This window comes from Balaenoptera physalus (assembly GCF_965194825.1).
Source record: "Balaenoptera physalus genome assembly, chromosome: 1".
Classification (NCBI taxonomy): domain Eukaryota; kingdom Metazoa; phylum Chordata; class Mammalia; order Artiodactyla; family Balaenopteridae; genus Balaenoptera; species Balaenoptera physalus.
Genome location: NC_138882.1, coordinates 1,375,995 through 1,399,372, shown reverse-complemented (window position 1 = coordinate 1,399,372; position 23,378 = coordinate 1,375,995). Strand labels below are relative to the sequence as shown.

At 54.9% G+C, this 23,378-nt stretch overlaps 1 protein-coding gene across 1 annotated transcript; it reads left to right on the top strand.

Annotated features, from left to right (window-relative positions):
• Nucleotides 1–634: 634 nt before the first annotated feature.
• On the top strand, nt 635–20,010 carry LOC309637934 (alpha-1,3-mannosyl-glycoprotein 4-beta-N-acetylglucosaminyltransferase-like protein MGAT4E). Its single transcript, XM_082413304.1, is given in 6 exon segments — nt 635–761; nt 1,935–2,007; nt 2,639–9,827; nt 9,830–10,051; nt 10,054–10,634; nt 10,638–20,010. Coding segments are annotated over 4 exon segments (1,203 nt in total). The 5' UTR covers nt 635–761; nt 1,935–2,007; nt 2,639–9,655; the 3' UTR covers nt 10,866–20,010.
• The last annotated feature ends 3,368 nt before the right edge of the window (nt 20,011–23,378 follow it).

The following is a 23,378-nucleotide window of genomic DNA, read 5'->3' as shown; positions in this document are numbered from 1 at the left end:
TTCTTCGACTAAAAGGCCGGCGAGGGGAGAAGGCTCCTCTTCAGTAAACTCTTAAGTAAACCGAAAGGTCCTTGGAGAAGGCAGGCCTTATCTGTCTAGGGCTTTGGGACCTAGCTAAGCCACGACAATGGAGACTGAGGCCAAGAGCAGCTGGCATCCTAGTAGAGAATAAGTCATCGGTGTAAGAAGGATATGAGATAGCAAGTTAGAATCTAGGTGCGGGGGATAGAGGAGTCGACTGCAAAAAATTCTTTTAACTTTGCTGAATCAAATTTTTTCACAGTAAAACGTTGGAGAGAAAAAATCCTCGTTGTTGCTCTTTGCCGTGGGCGGTCTGTGCTCTAGAGGGTCTCTCTGGACTTGATTTCCTGTCATGTGCTCTTTCCTAGGAGCGACGTTAAGACTATTTTCCCACTTAGCATTGGCATCCGCCAAGCCAGGTAGGCATAACTTTGAGGAAAACTCTAGACACGTACGGATTATGACCGAGATGCAGGACAGCGAACCCACGGAAAACTCTCCAGTCCCCAGCTGCCCCCGGGCCGCCCCCGCCCCTCCCCGCCTCGCGTCCCCAACTTCCGGTAGCGACCCCAGCCACGGGATTTCGTGGCTCCAGACGGCGCAGCGGCTGTCGGCTCCCCGCGGACGCGTCGTGACGCTGAGAGAGGCTCGGCCGCCGGGCGGCGAGGGGACCATAGAGATGCTCCGCAAAAGGCTGCTCCGCCCGCGGGGACGCGGAGGCGCTCCCGGCCCTTTATGATGTGTGTTTACATGCGCGGAGGGATCCAGCCAGCTGACAGCGGCGCCGCGACGGTCCTTCTTTTTTTAAAGAGCCCGGCCGCGGGCGCTGATTGGCCGGCCGGCGTGGGCGCTGATTGGCCGGCCGGCGCGGCGCTCGGGGGCGGGGCACGCGCCTCATTGTCTGCTCCGCGGCCGCCGGGCTCCCCAGTGGCTGGGCTGCGCTCTCGGCCGGAGGTCCGGGTCTCTGGGCAGCTGGCAGCGAGGCAGGGGCGGGCCGGCGTCGCGGCCGGGGCCGGGGCCGGCGGGTGGCAGTCCCGGCGGCCGGAGCGGAACCGAGCCCTGTCCGGGTGCCACGTCTCCAGTAACCCCTCCTCACCCGGGACGACACCCCGCCCCGCCGGGCTCAGTCTCCAGCCGCCGCCTGTGTGCGGCCCCGGAGCGTCGCACACGTCCCTAGGGTCTCTATCCTCCTCCCGCCCGCTCAGCCCCCAGGCCTCCCGAACAGCCTGCCCGACCCCACCCGGGCCCGCGCCCCCGGCTCTGCAGCCTGCACCCCGGGCCGGCCGGCCGGTGATGGGACGCCCTCGCGTTCCTTCCGGGCGCCGCAGACTCGCAAACCGGGGGGCGACCTGGTCCCGCGCCCACCTCCGGACTGGGCTCCGGGAGCGGGGAGGCCGGCTCCCCGGCGGCCGCAGAGTGGGCGGCCCGCGCGGCACGTAGCGCACGTGGAGGGCAACTCCCGCCCCGAGGCCGCCGCCGCCTCCGGCCGCTTTCCTGGCGCGCGGGGTGGGCGTGCGCCTGCCCTCCGCGCGGCACCCGGTCTCTGCGCGGCGTCCCTTCCACAGCGCTCGTCCCTCCCCAGCGCTGTTGGACCTCCTCTCTCCTCTCCTTTCCCCTAATTTCACCGACGCACAGGCCTTTCCTTGGCCTCCTCACGGTCCAGCTCGGCTCCTTCCTCTAGTTCACTGTCGTCCTCTCCCACCCCTTTGGGGGCCCTGGAATGCTTGGTGTCAGATGTCCCCTGTGGAGACAGACCCACAGACCTTGAGATCTCAGGATGAGCTGCCGCCTTGGTGGCCTCCGTGTTTTGCTTCATTTATTTTGTGCACTCCCACGACGTCTCTCTATTCCTGTACCTTTAACCAGGCATTTGTCTTTTTCCACTGCCGTCCCTGCCCTCTTGCCCTACACAGGCAAGAGTCTCCACCGGATTGTAAACCGCTGGAGGGAGGGAGTCACGATCTTCAGCCCGGGACCAGGCACGTGGTAGGAGCTCCACACGTTTGTTGAAGGGGAAGGGAAATGGCCTTTAGTGTCTGTGGCTCCGTCTGGTCGAGGATGGAGTTTTGGACCGGACAAGGAGAAGAATCTGGTTGCCCAGGGGAAGCAGGAAAAGGTCTCACAACAGATCAGTGTGGGGGGGCGGTGCGGGGGCGGGGGGAGCCCACGCACTGGGATGCGCCCCTGACATTCCCCAGCTCCCCTGCCCTGCTTATTTCCCTGGAACCAGCAACCTCTCCCGCTCTGCTGGACGTCTCTTTGGCGGGACTTCTGTGCTCCCGGTTCTGCCCCAGCCGCAGCTATGGGGGCTGCCCTTGCAGATTAACTCCCACGGAGACAAGGGTCTCATCCCTGGGCTTCTGTCCCTGGGAAGCTGAGCTTGGGGAGGCACCTGGTTATACCTCTTCCTCCTCCCCATCCGCTCTTCCTCTCCAGTCCTGGGACCCCTTCTCTCTGGCTCAGCCCAAAGGGATCCAGGATCAGGACTTTGGTTTACCTGGGTGTGTGGGTCCCTCCCCAGGGAGCCTCAGTCCTGGTGCCGCCAGCCCTGCCCATAGGGGTGGGGCGGGGCAGCAGCGTTACCCACACTCGCTTCGGGGTGTTTCCTCCCATTCAGGTTGGGCCACTTTGGAGGTTCTGGACTCTGCTGGGAAAAGCTGAGAGGCAGAGAGAAGAACTCAAGTTCCCTGTTCACACTGCAGCCGCCACCGTCACCCCTAAGGAAGGTCTCTGGACTGAGGCCCCCTCTCAGCATGCTCTAGGGCCTTGGATGGTTGGACTGTTTGAAATTCTCTGCAGCCGGGATGAAAGTCTTGCAACAGGAATAAAAGGACTTCTACACTAATTATATCTGAACTTCCCAGAGCACTCCCGAATCCACCGTGCTCATTTGAAATCCAGTGTTCAACCAAATCCTGTCACATGTCCGGCACAGGGTCTGACACAAAATCCTAACGCCGAGTCCCTTTCTTCTCTCCCCTGGCAGGAAGGGATGCGATTTGAGCACCTAGAGATACTGTGCGACCAGGAATAAGACCACACCAGCGGCTGGGAGTAATTCATAGTCTATTGGATATACCAACCCTGTGAAGTAGATGGGTGATACTGTCACCATTTTTCAAATGGAGAAACTGAGACTCGGAAGAGTTAATTACGCAAAATCACACAGGTGACAACAGAGCTAGGACTGGAACACTGGAGTCTGTGATCTTCCCTAAACACCAAGCTGAGGAAAGAGGACATGGAAGCCCCATCCCAAATCTGACCACCAGCTGGCCCTGCAGCTGCCAACACGTGTCCATTCTCTCCCCTCTGAGCTGCGCTGGTTTCACACTTTCTGGACTGTCATCTATAGTACCTTCGCTTACATTCTAACGGTTTCACAAAACAATACTTGCCCTTATACAGTGACGCACGTGCCGGTTGAGACTCATGAGGTTGGTTTTGTAACCTGTTATGGATTCTGACCCTCAGTTGGAAAAATGCTGCTTGGAGGTTAGTTTGTCCTCTTGTTTGGTAGCTTTCAAGAAGACGTAGCTGCAGTAGTTTCTTCACACCCGCCTCACCTCAAGGTTTGGCCATTGCCCCTTGCCACGTCTTCCCTGCATCCTCCAGAACGCTGTCCGCATCACATACAAGATCAATCCCTATTGCTTATCTCTTCGGTCTGCTTTGTACTGTTTATTATTCACTTGGCTGCAATCTTCTATTCATTTCCCTCCTACCTCTGCCCACAGCCCTTCAACTCGAGGGGTCACTTTGTGCCCCATCTTTTCAGGTGCCCAGTATAAGACCATAGGCCTAGCATAGTCTTCAAGTCTCCCAAGACCTGACTTAGAGCAGAGGCCAAAGACTCAAATGCCTACAGGGGACAGAAATAAATGAGAGGAACCAGCCAGGTGGACGCTGAAGAAGAGGATGCACGTCCGGCTGCTGGGGCCATCACTGCTCAGGCCAGGGTGGCAGCAAGTTGCAGTTTTTCAAGAGAAGCCAGAAGTCTAATTATTTATACAATCTCTCCTAATTTTTAGATGTTCAATCTTCAATCAAATTTCTAAGAAACAGTGTGTGGGCCAACCAGACGCGCTTGTGGTCCAAGTGTGTTCTGGGTGGAGCCACCTCCCCGGAGAGGCTGGTGGGATGATGAGTTTGCTGACCTTCAGGGAGAACAGTGGTTACCAAGGGAGCACCAGAGAGAGATGCTGGAGGGATAGAGGTGAGCTCCTGCCCGTCTCCCCACCTCCCCGCCGGGGGTCAAGTTCATGCTTCGAGGCTGGAAGGAGAGCTCTGACTTCCAGCGAAGTCTGGAGCACACACCTGGGACACACCCTGGCAACAGGCACAGCATCTCAGACGGCTCACCCCGACCTGCGCTGCTGCCAAGGGGCCTGCCAGGGCTTGTTTAGTATTTATTTTCATTTTACGTCCACTGCGCTTCAAGTAAAACATACGTATTTTCCCCTCTTCCTCCACTCTTTGCCCCCTCTAAAGCCCTCAGAGGAGTGCGAATCGGGTGCCAAGATGCGGAAGTGTTCTCAAAGTGCTGTGCGTCTGTTTAAGAGTCTAAAAGTAAAAATTTGGGTGGGGATTTAGGAGTAAAGGGAGATGGGCCTCTCAAATATGACAGACAGGAAGCCGGTGCTGGTCTCCGTGTTTGAAAAACAGTCATTGTTAGCACAAAAGTGCTGACGTTTATTGAGTACTTGCTGTATGCTAGGCATTTTTCTGTGGCTGATTTCTTTTCATCCTCATAAGAACACCTGAGAGTAGCCATCGTTATCTTTAGTTTCTAGATGAGGAACTGGGGTTCAGAGAGGCTGAGTCATTTGGCCAAGGTCACATGGCCAGTAAGTTTAGCAGAACCACATTCTGGCCCAAGTCTGAGTCTGAGTCGAGAATCTGAGCTCTTAACCATTACCCACATATTGCCCTTCTCTGTTGTACTGCCTGGTCCTCCTGGCACTGCTGTGTCCCTGGCACCTAGCACATGTTTGTGGAAGTCATAGATGACCACTCACCATATCGCATAATCCCGATAACTAGTGACTTCATACATACTTGTTGAGCTTGCTCCCTGGGCCAGGTACTGTGCGAAGTGCTGTGGATGTGGCATTGAATAAAACAAAGGCCCGGCCATCAGCCTAGTGGATAGAGACAGACAGCGACACATACAAGGAGGATAGCTTCTGGCAGAAAGAAATGCTAAGGAAAATAGAATACATGGTAGCGCAACGGGAGGATGGGAGAGGTGGCGAGAGGCGACTTTAGCCACGATGACTGGAGGCCGGAGAAAGAACGTCTGAGCTCCGATGTGAGTGTTGGGAGGGGTCGGCTCTCAGAGAGTCTCCGGAGGAAAGTTCTAAGAAGAAGACCAAATGCAAAGGCCTGAGTTGAGAAACAGCTTGGTTTGTCCGAGGGATGCTCCCTCCCCCAGACAGCCGGGGGAGGAGGGGCGGGGAGGGGGGGACGGGACATGGAGTCAAAGAGGCAGATGGCCAGTCGGGCAGGACCGAGGAGGCTGTGGTCTGGAGTTCGGGAAGGGCTATCGCTTGGTCTACAATGTAAAAGACCTCTTTGCCGCATGGAGGGGAGGTTGCAGGAGAACAAGGGTGGAGGGGAGGGACCAGTCAGGTGGTGGCAGTGGTCCAGGCAGGAGATGGTGCTGGTGTGGACTCGGGTTGTAGCAGCAGAGATGGAGAGAAAGGGTCGTATTCCGGGTGCATTTTGGAGGAAAAGGTAACAGGACTGAGTAGATTGAACGTGGAGTGTTAAGGAGAGAGAGGCATTGAGGATTTTTCCCATGAGTAGCTGGAAAAATGGTGGTGCTATTTACTGAGATGGGGAAAACTTGGGGAGGAAAAGATTTGGGAAATAGGAAGAGTCTATAGTTCTATTTGGCTCTGTTAAAATTAAGATACCTGTTATCCAAAAGGAGGTGGTGAAGAGTCAGGTAATTTGGAGCTCAGGACAGACGCCAAAGCTGGAGGTAAGATCAGCCCTAGGAGTTCTCAGTGTGTGCATGTGTGTGTGTGTCTGTGTGTGTGCACGTGCACGTATATATGAAACGTACATATACATGAAAGGATGTATGTAGATATACACACCTTATATGTGTATGTATGTACACACGTGCATGCACATGCCTGTAATGTACACATTACTTAAAGCCGTGGGACTGGGTCAGAACCCTGGGACGCTTGACATTCACTGGCTGGGAAGAGGAGGAGCCAAGAAAGAACCAGGGAAGGAGGGTCAGGCTGGCAAGAGCTGCATGGGAAGCGTGTCTCACGGAGGAAGGGGCTGAGTGAGGTGCAGGAGGAAATGGCGAGGTGAGACTGATGACGATGGCACAGCTTTCCAGGGGTGTTGCTCTTGAGGGCTGCAGAGGGACGGGGCAGGATTTGGAGAGAACATGAAGTCAGGGAGGGATTTGCTTTTTGCCTTTTTTACCCACCGGAAGATAGTAGACGTCCTTTTTACAGTGACGGGAATGGTCCAGTAGAGCGGGAGAAGTGGCAACATCGCAGAAGTGAAAAAGGGTAATTGCAGGGGTGACGAAGTCAGAAGGTGAGAGGGAATGAGAGTCGGGAGCCAACCACCGAGGGCAGGAGGGACGGGGTAGAGGGAGGGCGTGCTGGAGGGCAGTTCCGTGCTTCTCAGGTAAGCACCGCCCACAGGTAAGTCCTGGCCGGGTATAGATAGCCCTGATGATGGGACACAGGACACAGAGCAACATCACAGAGGGAGCTTAGCTCAAGGCTGGAGAACTGGGGGGAGGGGCCCAGTTTGCTTTGCTGGTCCTCAGCACCCCAGCTCCTCTTTCTCTCTCTCCTCGCCTCCCAGGAGCCTGTCAAACTCAGGACTGAGCGAGGGCAGTGCTCCTGGTGGTGTGACAGGTAAACCGCACAGGAGGGGCAGAGGGAACGGGGCTGTTCCCTTGAGGGTGAATTCCTCCGGCTATAGTTGTAGAGCCTTTTATTCAGTCAGTATATGTATCCATGTATTTATGTTCTAGAAAAAAGAAGCCTATTTCTGTTACATGTAGTGGTTTGTATCTGAATGACCTATCTGACTTAAGGAAACCAGGTAAGGAAAGTTTAAGCCTTCCTACCATATATAAGTACTGTTTTTGTAACTCTTATCAAAAAGCTAAATGGTTAAGGGAGGGAAGCATGGTAACCTCTACCAAAATACTAAACTGGCAGGGAATCATGAAAATGGGGAAATTCGAGAATAGTATAGCCTTGGGAGCATAGAAATTACTACGATTTCTTTCCTTTTGTGTCCTGACTAGGCAGACAAATGACCAAGAGTGGGAGACAAGGTATATCAGAGCCTTTCCTCTGATCATTTAGAAACAATCAGAAAAACACATTCTCTCCGGAGAAAAGACACTAACAGGGAAAAAGCAGCACACAAGTGCTTTTGAGTCTGAGCCAGCCTGAATTCCAGCAGCCCACCACAAAAGGCTTTTTTTTTTTTTTTACTCTGAGTTAACAGAATCATGTTCTTTTTTGTTGTGGAGCATGGGCTCTAGAGCGCGGGCTCAGTAGTTGTGGCGCACGGGCTTAGTTGCTCCGCGGCATGTGGGATCTTCCCGGACCAGGGATCGAACCCATGTCCCCTGCATTGGCAGGCGGATTCTTAACCACTGCACCACCAGGGAGGTTCCAGAATCATGTTCTAATCAAGGTCTGTGAATGAGATTAAGGATTGGGATAAATTAAGGACGCCCTTTACAAGAAGTAAGAAAGGCACCAAATTGCTTAGCACTTAGCAACACTTCAAGTTCAGCTATTTTAACAAATTGTTTGACTTTTGTTTAAAAAAGTAGGGGTGGGTGGTGACCATCTTTCTAAGATAAACGGCCCTCATCACTGAAGGCCCAGCAGACTGTTATCATTTGAGCAGGGAGAGCCCTGGGGAAGTGGAATCTCCAGACAAACCTATAAAGAGAAGGCGGCAAACATCCCAGGACAGGTGGCCTCCCCTCTTGAGGCCGGGAAGAAGGCTCAGGTTCCCAGGTCAGACAGAAAGGCGGGCGTGGGAAGTGAGTTAACCGTGGTGAGAGGAAGGGTGGAATAGGGGCGTCGGGAGGGCCAGGCTCCCAGGAGTCGGGGAGGTGGAGGCGAGGACCAGGGAGCAGCCCCTGACATCCTGTCGCCCTCCTGCCCTCTTGCTGTAGGAGCTGCCATGCAGGGTTCCTTCCGGCACTGCTGCGTCACCGTGGTGGGCGTTGGGTTCCTGTGGCTCTGGTTCACTCTGAAAGTCCCCAGGGAAGTCGAAGATGACCAGAACAGGATGGCTATCGAAGCCCAAGTAGCAACCTTGCCTCACTGTGGGGATTAAGGGTGTGTGTGGGTGTGGATAGGTAGAGTCTTGGAAATGCCCTGTACCTCTCACCGGAGTGGAGGAGGCGCCGAAGGGGGTGGGGTGCGGACCTGGCTGGACCCGCTGGTCCACAGAGAAGCTGCATTTCCCCCCATATTTGTTAAGGTAAGGAAGACAGCAAATACTGCTTGAGCCCTGGATACTCTGGCCGGTGGTCAGACATCCTGAGAATGTGCTGGGCTTGCTCTGGGGAGACTGACCCACTCTTTCCTTGGAAAGGCTCATGGGAAACCACTAGTGGCTAAACCCTGTTCTTTTTATGAAAGGAGGACCAGGCGTTGCCTCTGCCAAGGCCGCAGGAGGGCAGTTATAGGAGAAGGAAGGATCTGGAGCCACTAGAAGACTGGCAGAATCTCACCTTCAAATATTGGGAAAAAATCCAGCAGAGAAAGAAGAGTGAGTTCCAAGGAGGGGAGTGGGTTCCCCAGGGGAGCAGGGGCATCAAGAGAAGAAGGGGACCCAGAGGGAAGCAGGGGGAAAGGCGAGAGGGCAGGGGGGCCGGCAGACAGTCCTCTCCCTGCCGAGGCCTTTGTGTGGAGGGGGAAGGAGGGAAGAGGTAACGTGGCCGCTCCAGGAGGTGGGATCACTGTGTGCGAGAACCCTGGGGGGCGAGGGGGCCTTCGGGCCACGTGTCCAGCTCCCCCAGTGTTAAGCTCAGGGGCACAGGGACCTGCTGGAGGCCACATAGTCAGTGGCAGAGCTGAGACAATAGTCTTGGGCTCCTGACTCCCAGGAGAAGGGCTTTTTCTAGTAGATCTTCTTTAAAGGAGAGCTTTGGGAAGATGAGCTGGGTAAAATCAAAAGGAATGATAATAACTATAAAAATAGCTAATATTGGGAATTCCCTAGCGGTCCAGTGGTTAGGACTCGGCGCTTTCACTGCCGGGGCACAGATTTGATCCCTGGTGGGGGAACTAAGATCCCACAAGCCGAGTGGCGCAGACAAAAATTAAAAAAAAAAAAAAAAAAGCTAATATTTATTGAGCACTTAAACCATGTGCCACAAAATTCCGGTTCAAAGAAGCCTCGGAGGCCCGTGCGGACGCAGCACCCCAGCTCAGGCACCTGGTGACGTTGTTAAAATGCAGACTCTGCTTCACCAGGTTCTGCATTTCTAATAAGCTTCCAAACGGGGCGATGTTGCTGGACTAAGGCCCACACTTTGCGTGGCGAGGATCTGAACCTCCCCCCTGGGGTGGGAAGTAGCAGAGCGAGGGCGGGAAGAGGGCCGGTCCCGCAGAGCATGCACCCGGCCTGCCTGCACGCTGACCGCGCCGCTTGCCTCCCCAGCGTGGCTGACGGTGGGCATCTCCTTGAGGCCCCCGCCAGACCGCAGCGGCCTCCCGTCCACGCTGCTCTCCGTGTTCGCGCCACCTTGAAGGTGCAGCGGAAGCGCCTCACGGTGCCGGTCCACCTGGCGGCGCTGACCTGGCCTGGCTCAGGGAGACCGTCCTCCACATTTCCAGCCTCTTCGGCCCACAGATCGTGGCGGGGCAGCCGCTGCCGATCCACGCCCCGCCGGAGGCCTATCCCCCCGAGGGCGGTGTCGGGGCGGGGGCCTCTCGCCAGGAGCCCTGCTCCCGGGGGACCATGGACCACGCCTTCCTCATGAGCTTGGCCACGAAGCTCTCGGAGTACTTCTGCTGCTGGAGGACGACACCTTGTGTGCCCCCAACTTCATCAGCCACGTTCAGTGGAAAGTGGACACCCTGGGGTCCCAGCCCTGGGCGCTCCTGGAGCTCTCCAACCTGGGCTTCCTGGGCAAGCTCTTCCGCAGCGGGGACCTCCCGGTGCTGGCCCACTTCCTCCTCCTCTTCTACAGGGAGAAGCCCCTCGCCAGGCTCCTCCCTCACTTCCTCACCCTCCTGGCCCAGAAGGACCCGATCCTCTGCCGACCGTTCCTGTTCTACCACCGGGTCTCCTACCATGCGCCGAACGACAGCCAGAAGGCCTCGGGCACGCAGAAGAAGAGCCCCTACGCCCCTGACAACCCACCAGGAGCCGTTTTCACCGACATGAAGGTTTTTGAGGTCCATTTCCCCTGGGAGGCCTACACTCTGGACGAGTCCTTCTTTTGGACCCACGATGTTAGCGCAGGGAACCACCTGACGGTCATCCTGAACCACCCAGCAGACCCGAGGAGGGTGCGGGTACTGGCGGGCACCATCGTGGATGGCAAGCACGCCCTGGAGAAGGGGCAGGTGGAGCTGGGCTACGAGCCCTAGGGGACACCGCAGCACCGCACCAGCCTCGCCTTGCTGGGCCAGCTCCTGGGAGGGCAGCTGGACCAGGAGGGAGCTCCAAAGAGCGTGGGGCACGGGGTGAGCTGCATGAGGCTGGTGGCGAACGCTACCCAGGTGGGTGGGCTCATCATCAGGCACATCTACCTCTGGGAGGAACATGCCCGGGACATGGGGGCAGCTCAGGAGGAAGATCTCTCAGTAAGACGGTGAAAACTTACAATCTTGCAGCTATGTCATTCTAGCCTATCTGAGTGACCCGGGGGCGGGGTGGGGATGCCGGGGAATGAGGGGCAGAGAGGGAAGACGTGGCCATTCTTCTGGTGCCGCCGAGATGTTAGACCTGTTCCTTCCTTTTTCTACCCAAACGAGTGACTCTTATAGGCTGTCTTTTCCTGGGCTGGATATAGCTTAGCCCAGTTTGGGACAAGGCCTTGGTCATTCCCAGAATCTATCCCTGGGATGCTGAGATCGGCACAAATACAGGGTATTGGTGTGTGTGTTCGCACATAGTTAGAGGCCAGGGGTGAGGGGTAGCAGGAGGGGAAATCATGGCCAGGCCCTGGAATTCACATCATAAGAAGCCAAGGAAGGGCCTCTCATCAGAAGTCGAACTCTCTGAGGCTCTGGAATGCAGCAGATGGACGCGTACCAATAAAACTAAGCCCCTGACTCTGTCCTTTTAAGCTGTTCTGTGGCGCCAATCTAGTTCCCTTCTTCCCTCACAAACGAACTCGGGCATAAATAGCTTGTAACCAAAGCTTCACTTTCTCCTCTGCAGTCACTCCTCATCCCCACTCTGGCTTCTGCATCCCAGCGCTGCTGAAACTCCTCCCTATCTGTAACGACAAAAATAGTCAAAACCTAGTGGCATTTTTTTTTTTTTCAGATCTCATTCTCCTTAACTCTCTGCAGTAGTACACGGTACAAATTAGTCTTCTTCCTTGACTTCTGGGCTTCATCCATTCATCAGAATTACTGAATCCCCACTATGTGCCAGGGACAAAAACAGCTCCTCTTGGGGTTAAGAAGTACAGGGTCCTTGGGGAGTACAGACCTGTGTTAAAACTTTATTGGGAGCTTAGGAAAGGCTTTTTGGAAGACATGTAAGCCTAGACCTGCCAGATAATTGGAGAAGATAGACAGGTGATGAGGAAAGAAGGTCAGGGAAATTTTCCAGTAAAAGAAACAACATGTAGAGAAGTGGGCCAGAGGTGAGAAGAAACATGGCTCATTTGGGAAAAAAAATCATGTAGTGGGGCTGGCGATGGAGGGCAAGCAGGAGTAGTGGCGGGGCAGAAGGCGAGGCCACAGGACTAAGAAAAGACCTGCTTACGAAGGGCCATGGACAGTTCAGTGGGGGAAAGAATCGTCTTTTCAACAAGTGGTGGTGGAACAGCTGAACACCCATGTGCAAAAGAATGAAGTGTGACTCCTACCTCACATTGTATTAAAAGTGAACTCAGAATGGATCATAGACCTAGTTGTAAGAGCTAAAAGCTATAAAACCCTTAGAAGAAAACGTAGGTGTAAATCGTTGTGACCTTGGATTAGGCAATAGATTATTAGGTATGACACCAAAAGCACAAGTCATCAGAGAATAGATAAATTGGACTTCATCAAAATTTAAAACTTTTGTGGTTCATAGGACACTATCAATTAAGTGAAAAGACAACCCACAGAATGGAAGAAAATATTTGCAAATCATATATCTGATGAGAGACTGGTGTCCAGAATATATAAAGAAAGCTTACACACAATAATAAAAAGACAAATAACCCAATTAAAAATGGGCAAAGGATTCGAATAGACATTTCTCCAAAGAAGATACACAAATGGCCAATAAGCACATGAAAAGACACTCATCATTAGTCATTAGGGAAATGCAAATCAAAACCACAGTGAAATACCACTTCATATCCACTAGGATGGCTATATAAAAAACCGAAAATAAGGGCTTCCCTGGTGGCACAGTGATTAAGAATCCGCCTGCCAATGCAGGGGACACGGGTTCAAGCCCTGGTCCAGGAAGATCCCACATGCTGCGGAGCAACTAAGCCCGTATGACACAACTACTGAGCCTGCGAGCCACAACTACTGAGCCCATGTGCCACAACTACTGAAGCCTGCGCGCCTAGAGCCCGTGCTCTGCAACAAGAGAAGCCACCTCAATGAGAAACCCGTGCACTGCAATGAAGAGTAGCCCCCACTTGCCGCAACTAGAGAAAGCCCGCGCGCAGCAACGAAGACCCAACGCAGCCAAAAATAAATAAATAAAATAAATTTTTAAAATAAATAAAAAACAGAAAATAAGTGTTGGTGAGGTGTGGAGAAATTGGAGCCTCATACATGCTGGTGGGGTTGTAAAATGGGGCAGCCACTTTGGAAAACCACTGAACAATCCTCAAAATGTTAGATAGAGTTACCATATGATCCAGCAATTCCACTCCTAGGTCTGTAGAAGTGAAAATGAATGAAAAAATGAAAACATATATCCACACAAAGACTTACACATGAATGGTCATGGCAGCATTATAATAACCAACATGTGGAAACAGTCCACATGTCCAGCAACTGATGGATGAATAAACAAAATGTGGGGTTTCAGATGATGGAAATGAAATACTACTCAGACACAAAAAGGAATGGAATACTGACACACGCTACAACACGCACAAACCTTCAAAACATTGGGCTACATGAAAGAAATCAGTCACAAAAGGTCACACAGTATATGATTCCACTTGTATGAAATGTCCACAATAAGCAAGCCCAAAGGGGCTCATATGGGGGTGATGAAAATGTTCTAAAATTGACTGTGGTAATGGTTGCACTCTGTGAGTATACTAAAAATGATTGAATTGTATACTTCAAGAAGAGTGAATTTTAGGGTATGTGAATTATATCTCAATAAGGCAGTTATCTGTTTAAAAGCTGTAGAAGCAAATGAAAGGGTTTAGAATACCCTGGTGGCAACAGAGAATCACGGAGCAGTTCTGAGCAGGAGAGCGAAGTGACTGTTCGTGCTTTGGTGGGGTCGCCCCAGGCATCCCGGCGGGCTAGCCAGGGGGTCAGGATAGGGAGCCGATGAGAACAGGCACTCCCTCGCCTTCTCCCTTCCAGCCCTCAGCTTTCTTCTCACCAATCAATCATAAACTAACCTGTTTTTCCACATACCTCTCTGACTAGTCGTGGTCTCCATCTCCGCCACCCCTAAATGTGGGAAAATTCCGAGGTCTTTCACTCTGTCTGCATCTTCTGTGTTTGATGACTTTCAATCACGGTCAGAGCCTTACCTGAATGAACTTTGAGGCACCACCCAAGTCGACATCACCCTCTGAGGTCTCCAATCTGAGCCTCCAAGTCCCGTGTCCAGCTGATGACGACACTCTCCACTTGGGTTTAACTGTCACCTCAGCCCAGCACGTCTGACACCAAATTCTTCAGCTTGTGTGTGTTTCTGGCAATGGTTACCTTGCATACATAAACTCAAAATCCTAAAACAGTGCTTTGAAAAAATGGTCTATGAACCACTTGCATCAGAATCCCCTGGAATTGCTTATTTAAAATGCTTTTACCCAACCTTGCTCGTTCTCCCATCAAAGTGCTTCAACCGCTGTAAGCTCCTACTTTCCCATCCACCCCAGTCTAGGCCTGCCGCTTAGGCTCATGTCCAGACTTTTCCTGACTGACCACTACATGTCAGGCCCCGGGCACAGGGACAGAGTAAAAGCCTGCAGATTCTGGCCTTGAAGAGCTTCTAGTCCAGAGAGAGAGAGAAGTGAAATACCGCATTGAAGGGGCAGAGAAGGGACTTCCCTGGTGGCGCAGTGGTTAAGAATCCGCCTGCCAATGCAGGGGACACAGGTTCGAGCCCTGGTCTGGGAAGATCCCACATGTCGTGGAGCAACTAAGCCCGTGCGCCACAACTAGTGAGCCTGCGCTCCAGAGCTCGTGAGCCACAACTACTGATGCCCTCGCACCTAGAGCCCACGCTCTGCAACAAGAGAAGCCACGACAATGAGAAGCTCGCGCACGGCAACAAACAGTAGCCCCTGCTCGCCGCAACTAGAGAAAGCCCGCGCGCAGCAACGAAGACCCAGTGCAGCCAAAAATAAATAAATAAATAAATTAATTAAAAGGGGGCAGAGAAGAGGGATCAGGGGAGGCTTCCCAGAGGAGGTGACAGCCAACAGGTGCGGTGTCCTCAGACAGGGAAGTGGAAGGAAGCTGCGAGCAAGTGGCCTGAGGTCCCACCAGGGCCTCCCCTCCCCGCCATGTCTCCGGAGCCCGAGGGTCTACCGCCTTGACGAGCCCCGTGCAGGACCCCACACCAGGGAGAGAGCTCTGTTACAGGGGCAGGGAGGTCGGGAAGGCTGGAGGCCTCTCGCTGGCTGAGCTCCTGCCAGAAGGGAAGAGGGGTCTCTCTTCTTCTCTTGGGCTTTGCAATCCCCTGATGGCCTCCTGACTCTCTTTTAATTGAGGTTTCTGTTAATTTTCACAGCAAGCTCCCCGCTTCTTGGGGATCTTGGTCGTTAGGTGGGGCTCCGGTGCGGGTGGGGAGGAATCAGAGTTCCCACCAGCCCCCCACGCCCTCCGAGTGGTCCCTCAGCAGCCTGTCGGGCTCCCCTGGGCCAGTCCTCGCTGACCCCTTTCCCTGCCTCCATGCCGGCCACGTCCTCTCCTTTGCGTCCTCCTGAACTGCCTGTGTCTTGGGAGCTGGGTTCCTGCTCCAAGTGCTGGCCCGGCAGGACAGGACCTGGCTTCCCAGTGAGACTGGGGAGGCCTGGACACCCATCCCCAGGGAGCGGGGGAGAGCCCACTGCCTCCGTTCCCCCATCCCGGCCCCAGTCCAGGACCCAGCGGCAACACTTTCCTTCCAGCTTTTCATTCATCCAAACCTTTACTGAGTACCCAAGGGGTGCCAGGCACCTGTGCAAACTCCCCCTTCTCCTGACGCCGTGGGCTCTATCCACGGGTTAACCGGCCTCAGTGGGAAACCCGGATGGAGGCTTTGTCGTCACCAGACCTGGGTTTTAGTCCCAGCTCCACTTCCGAGCTGAGAGATCTTAAAACGTTATTAACCTCTCTGAGCCGTCTCCCCACCGAGGATTCCACCCGCCACACAGCGTTGGCACGAGGGTTAAAGGGACTCAAACCTGTGAGGCAGGTGCCAGACCCCCAGGTGCATCAGCTTACGTGCCCGTTCAATCTGGGTGCCAAGGCTCAGCATGTAGAGCACCCAGCCCTCCCCCCACCCGAGCTCCCCCCACGGAGGAGGACCCCAGGCCTCCACTCACTCCCAAGCAGTGTCTGGGGGGCTCCCTGCTGGCGCATCCCAGGGCTCCTACTACAGGTCTGAGCTCCTTCCCTCCTCCCTGGGAGCCCCAGGCAGGCCCGGGCAGGTAGGAGTTTCCACTGTGTTGCCCACCTGGCCCCAGGTGGGCGGGGAGGGGCAGACTTCCCACCAGAAGGCCTCAGGGCGTGCGCCTCCTCTTGCTGGTTGGGCTGCTTTGGGATCTGGTTGGATTCCTGGAAGCAGTATCGTCACCCAGAGGGCTGACAGACAGGGCAGCTGGGGCTCCCTGCTCCTCGGGCACCGGGGCAGCTCCCTTGTAGGGCAGGAGAATGGGGTGGGGTCTGGACCTCTGTGATCCCAAGTGGTCTCATCTGTAGGATGAAGACATTCAGGGCTGCTGAGGGAGCAAATGACGGCTGCACGTGTGAGGGGTCAGACTCTCAAGAGACACACCGCGTCGGGTCACACTACCCGGTTAGCCCCGTCGGCCAACCTCCAGGCTTCCCCTCCCCTCCCTGCCAACCTAGGAGCTGGCCTGTCCTGGCTGGAAGTCAGTTTCCGCACCTGAGAAACAGGAATGCCACTTCCCCAAAGAGCTGCAACCTCGAGGGACGCAATCACTGCCTACGTGTCAGGCCGTCCAGCACCTCGGCAGCATGTCAGCCCGATGGAATCCGTTTCCCTTAGAGTCCACCGGGGTCCTCGGGGCTCCTTCCCACCCGCACGCTGGCCCTGTCAGGTCAGGGTCGGTCCAGGGGACTCTGATCCAGGTCCACAAGGCGCTGACGCAGTGGGAAGGGCGCGGCCCGGCGCCCACTTGGGGCCCCTGCGAGGCTGCGTCCGAGGCAGGGACCCTCTTCTCGGCTTCGAGGAGTGAGCCCCGCCCTTTCTTGGCCTGTAACTGTTGGTGGCCATAGGGACGCTGGGACCGGAGGCAGGTCCAGAGCGTCCAGAGGACACAGGGACTTGCAGGGCAGTCAGGTCTGTAACCTCGGGGAGTCAGAAACACTTGCACACGGCTTGCAGGATCTTAGTTCCCTGACCAGGGATCAAACCTGGGCCCTCGGCAGTGAGAGCACCGAGTCCTAACCACTGGACCGCCAGGGAACTCCCAGGAACACTTTTCTCTTCATTTTATTAAACCTCTATCTTGTTTGGGCTGTGTGTGTCACTGAGGAAAGTTTTTCTAACAAGTGTGCCCTGACCTGGTCCCATCGCACTGGTTCCTCGTGGTCTGGGGCCCCGGGAGCAGCACTTGTCACCCCCAGCTCAGGCTCTCTCAACGCCAGAGCCTGGACGCTACCCTAGATGAGCCCCAGAAGCCCTGGGGTGGTTGGTAAAGCTCCGGTGACCCCGACGCCAGGCCCTCCAGGCCGCTCCCCGTGTGCTCCTGAGAGAACCTGTTAGAAGGGCAGAGTGTCAGGCCCCCACCTGCTGCGTCGGACAACTGTTGGGGGGTGGGACCAGCAGTCTGTGTGGACAAGCCCTCCAGGAGATTCTGATCCAGGTGAAAGAACCCTCAGAGGCACAAAGTTTTAAAGCTGGACAATCAAGAAGGACATCTTATCTAAGATGGGAAAGGAGGCACGGCTTCCCCACGGCCACCGGCAAGCCCTTGGCAGCAGGGGGTCTGCAAACACAGCCACCACAATGCCCCAGCCTGGACGCGGAGGGCACCCCTCCCATCAAGGGTGGACGTCATTCCCCTTCTGTATTAGCTTGCTGGGCTGTGGTCACAAAGTGCCACAGACCGGGGGGCTTAGACAACAGAAACTCATTGTCTGACAGTTCTGGGGGCTGGAATTCCAAGGTCGAGGGGTTGTCAGTCCTCTTTCCCAGGATCTGGTAACGGTGGGCGCTTAACTCCAATCTTCAGGGACCTTCTCCTTTGTACCTGTCTGTGTCCAAACTCCCCCTTATATATGGACACCAGTCATGTCGGATTCGGGGTCCACCCTCCTCCAGTTACATCCGCAGAGACCCTACTTCCAATGACGTTCAGGTCCTGAGGAACCGAGGGTTAGGACCTCAGCAGGCGGTTTGGCCGCGGGGAGGGGGGATGGTGTTCGGCGTGTAACACGTCCCGCTGAACCTGGACCTTGGGCCTGGGTCCTTCGAGTCCCCCTGGTTTCTGTGCACCCTCTGGAAGCGGCCGTCCGTGAACAAAGTGTCCCCCCGCCGGAGGGAGGGGCCCTGGACCCAGAGGCTTGGCAGAGGGAGGGAGGCCCAGGCCACCCACGGTCCAGCCACCTTAGTGGAGGCGGCCCCGCCCACCCTACCTGGGGGCAGCGGGGCGGCAAGCCACCTCCACACGCCCTGCTCGCTCACAGAATCCCGAGCGAATACGCGGTGGTGGTTGCCCGGCACCAGATTTGGGGTGGTTTGTCTCAAAGCGTGAGACGAGTGCCACAAGCCTCAGGCCCGGAGCCTGGTCACTAACGCTCACTGCTTCGGTCGGAGGCCCTTCTGCCAGGAACCAGCGCCGGCCCATCACTCCGATAAGGTATTCGGGTCTCACTGCTGGCGGAGTGGCTGGGAATGAGGACAGAGTTCTGCTTGTACCTAATGAATGGCCCCTCTGACCTACCTCCAAGCTGCTGGGAGCTCGGGGGGCGGGCTGAGTGTCTGGCAGTGAGAGCGCGAGCGGGACGGGCCGGGAGCCACTTTGTGCGATGAGCCCGGACGCTCAGGGCCAGTCGTGTGGCTCCAGACACAGCACGACTGGTGAGAGGCCTTGGCTGCAGAAATCGGGATAATTAACCACTGAGAACAAGTGTCTTCAAAAGCGCTTAATTTTTGACCCAGCTCCTAGAGAAATGGAAATATAAACAAAACTAAACAAATGGGACCTAATGAAACTTAAAAGCTTTTGCACAGCAAAGGAAACCATAAACAAGATCAAAAGACAACCCTCAGAATGGGAGAAAATATTTGCAAATGAAGCAACTGACAAAGGATTAATCTCCAAGATTTACAAGCAGCTCATGCAGCTCAATAACAAAAAAACGAACAACCCATCCAAAAATGGGCAGAAGACCTAAATAGACATTTCTCCAAAGAAGATATACAGATTGCCAACAGACACATGACAGAATGCTCAACATCATTAATCATTAGAGAAATGCAAATCAAAACTACAATGAGATATCATCTCACACCGGTCAGAATGGCCATCACCAAAAAATCTAGAAACAATAAATGCTGGAGAGGGTCTGGAGAAAAGGGAACACTCTTGCACTGTTGGTGGGAATGTAAATTGATACAGCCACTATGGAGAACAGTATGGAGGTTCCTTAAAAAACTACAAATAGAACTACCATACGACCCAGCAATCCCACTACTGGGCATATACCCTGAGAAAACCATAGTTCAAAAAGAGTCATGTACCAAAATGTTCATTGCAGCTCTATTTACAATAGCCAGGACGTGGAAGCAACCTAAGTGTCCATCATTGGATGAATGGATAAAGAAGATGTGGCACATATATACAATGGAATATTACTCAGCCATAAAAAGAAATGAAATGGAGGTGTTTGTAATGAGGTGGATGGAGTTAGAGTCTGTCATACAGAGTGAAGTAAGTCAGAAAGAGAAAAACAAATCCAGTATGCTAACATATATATATGGAATCTAAGGAAAAAAAAAAAAAGGCCATGAAGAACCTAGTGGCAAGACGGGAATAAAGACACAGACCTACTAGAGAATGGACTTGAGGATATGGGGAGGGGGAGGGGTGAGATGTGACAGGGTGAGAGAGTGTCATGGACATATATACACTACCAAACGTAAAATAGATAGCTAGTGGGAAGCAGCCGCATAGCACAGGGAGATCAGCTCGGTGCTTTGTGACCACCTAGAGGGGTAGGATGGGGAGGGTGGGAGGGAGGGAGATGCAAGAGGGAAGAGATATGGGAACATATGTATATGTATAACTGATTCACTTTGTTATAAAGCAGAAACTAACACACCATTGTAAAGCAATTATACTTCAATAAAGATGTTTAAAAAAAAAAAGCGCTTAATTTGGGGGAAAGGAAGAGCTACAGGGAAGCACAGAGAAGGGAACCTTCGAATCAGAACAGAGGCTCATTGTGCGCAGAGCACTGATGGAAGGTGACTGCTCAGATCAGCCCCGGGGGGGGGGGCGGGCTTCTGCTGACGGCCACGCTGACAACAGCCAACACCGGGGACCCTCGAGGTGCCCCAGGTGCTGTTCTAGGCATTTAATCCTCCTCACAGCCCTCGGCCGCGGGTCCTACCGTTTCGGTCTCAGTTTATAGATGGGAAACTGAGGCCCAGCGGCTGGACAGGGGCCACACACAGTTCTTGAGCAGCAAGGCTGGGACTCACATCTGGCCAGTCCGGCTTCAGAGTCTGTGCTCTCAACCATGAGTAACACCGCTGGATTCCCACGTGGCCCCTCACACCTCTGCAGAGCCTTAAACGCAGCAAGTAGATGTGACTTGTGCTCAGGGCTAATAAAATCCACACCGAGGGGCCCGGCCACCAGGGATGGGGCCTCTTCCCCCCAAGCTGCTCTCTAGAAGAAGATGGCCAAATGGGCCAGGGTCTGCCGCCTCCCCCCTAGCTGCTGCTGCATGAAATCCTGCGTGGGACTCGCCTGCTGCCCTTCCGACGGCAGGAAAGCCACCCCTCCCGGGAGAGGCCGGCAGTGGCCCGGACTTGCTGGGAAGAACTGCAGACGCCCCCTCCTTCAACTTCTCCCCCGTTGCCTGGGTTCTGCATCCTCGTCCAGAGAGACATGGGGGTGTCCTTAGCTGGAGATCTAGTCCACACCCCTCAGTTTACAGAGAAGGAGTGACCAGAGGAAAGAATTCCTCCTCCCAGCGGCACACTCACCGGGCTTTCTTCCCGAGGACGGGGGTGCAGAGGGGAGGAAGCCCCAGGGGGGCCCACGACGCCCCTCAGCTGGGTCCTGCCGGGTCCTTCTGAGCAGGTGTTAGGTCACCAGCTGCATCTCCCCAGGCGATGAGCTGGCCTCAAGGTGAGGTGTCAGGGACACGGGGAGGACCAACATTTATGACCGCCCCGTGAACCTTAACCCCCGCACTCCTGAGGTCTCAGGTGGTCACTGCCCTTCTCTGCCCACAGCCGGGCACCACAGCTCCCCCACACCTCGCCCCAAGACCTTTAACCTGGCTCGGAGCTGGGCACGTGCCTTGTGGGATGCACCCACACAGGGACCCTGGTGGCGCAGTGGCTAAGAATCCGCCTGCCAACGCAGGGGACACGGGTTCGAGCCCTGGTCCGGGAAGATGCCACATGCCGCGGAGCAACTAGGCCCGCGAGCCACAACTACTGAGCCTGCGCTCTAGAGCCCGCAAGCCACAACTACTGAGCCTGCGTGCCACAACTACTGAAGCCCGCGTCCTCCGCAACAAGAGAAGCCACCGCAATGAGAAGCCCACGCACCACAACAAAGAGTAGCCCCCGCTCGCCGCAACTAGGCCCCACCTCTGGGGCCCTCACTCCTCACCAGGGGGCTCCTGTCTGGGCAGGGGTCCCTCTCCTGTGAACGGCCTGCTCCGTAGTTTTCACCTTTTTCCACCACTCTGCCCTGCTCCTCCAGGGAAAGCTGGGTGTAGTTCTAAGATGTTAGGCTGTGCCCTCTGCCTCATTCCTTCCAATTGGCCTGGTCAACTCCTATGCAGCCTTGAAAACCCATTCAGTCAACGCCCCGGGGACTGTCTGCGCAGGTTCACAGTCACATTGTACTGTGGCCTGTTCACAGAGCTTCCCCCCCTGACTTTGTTTCTTCCCTCCTAAGCTTAGACTCCAGCGGCAGGTGTTGCGGTCCCTGTGCCAGGGACCCCTTGGTAGTGGCTGTGTTGAGGCCCCAGGGTTCGGGGGGTGGGGCCACGTGTACTGCTTGAGGAACTCATGTCATGGGCCCCCAGGGTGCCGGGGGGGGGTCGTCTCGCTCCAGGTGCTTCTTCCCCTCCCCCCAGAAGATCAAAAGTCTTGAAGACCGTCTGACTCGTGTCTTGCATTCATGTGAATAAATAAAATGAATTCTTCTCCCAGGAAGTCCAACTTCCCACCTTCAGACGCACCTGTCCAAGCACCCACCTGTCACTGCGTCTCTGAGCCTCGTAGTCCGCACCAGAACACGTCCCGTGCCCTAGCCGTCCGTGGCTCTCCTCTCGTGGCTGGGCGTCTCTCCCGCTGTGGACAGCCGCACCCCAACTGTCCCCTCCGTCCTTCCACACTCCCCGCAGCTGACCTCGCCCTGACCTCAGGCTCCAGAGCAGCCCCTGGGCACCTCAAGCTGAACGATCTACTAGGGGCTGAACTGTGCCCCTGAAGTCCTGGCCCCAGCACCTCGGAATGTGACTGTTTGGAAACAGGACCTTTAAAGAGGTGATGAGGATAAACTAAGGTCATCGGGTGAGTACTCTACGACTGGTGTCCTTACAAGAAGAGAGAATTAGGACGTAGGCACAGAGGGAAGACACAGGAGGAAGACGGCTGTCTGTGAAGCGAGGAGAAAGGCCTCGGAAGAATCCAACCCCGCTGACACCTTGATGGTGGACGTCCAGCCCCCAGAACGGTGAGAAAATCAACTTCTGTGGTTGAAGGCTCCCAGCCTGTGGGACTCTGTTACGGCAGCCTCAGGGGAGTCATACAACGTCCAGAGCTGAATCCGTCTCCACATCCAGATGGGACCACGTGGCAGGGACAGCATCGCATGAGGGCCGAGGCAGGAATCCAAAGTCAACCACGCTCCGCTCCATGTGACACGTCATCTGGCCACCAAGTGCCGTGACCCAGCCCCTCCCTCCCCCACCTCACTGCTCCGAGTGAAGCCTATTCACCACCTTGGTCACTACAGCTGCCTCTGTCCCTTCACCGCCCGTGCGTGGAGACCTGCCCACCCTGAAAGCTCCCCTCCTGCAAACACCAAGCCATCCTTTGAGGCTAGGTCTTCCCAGCTCAGCACTATTGACATTTGGGGGAGGGATCATTCTTGTGGTGGGGACCTGTCCTGTGCTTTGTAGGGTGTAGAGCAGCGCCCCTGGTCTCTACCTACCACGTGACCCAGTGTGACAACCTAAAACATCTTGCGGCTTCACCGCAGGCTGAGAACCACTGCCCTGAGGACAGGTTCTTCCCAAGTGTAGCACCTGAAGATTTCATACAGGAGGAAGTTAAACTCCTTTGTTCCCCACTGGTTCCCTAGAGTGTCTAGAAAAATCCATGGCATGTAGAAATGCTCGATAAATATTTGAGAAAGAAATGCAAAGCCAAAGTCATCCAGCTCTGTACGCTTTTCTCTAGCTGTCTCTTCCTCCACCTCGAGTTTCAGCTACAAACGACTCAGCATCACCTGAGCATAAGTGTGCCCGCATTTCCCACACCTTTTCCCACTCCCGCCTCTGCCGCCTTCAGCACCCGGCTCCCGGAAG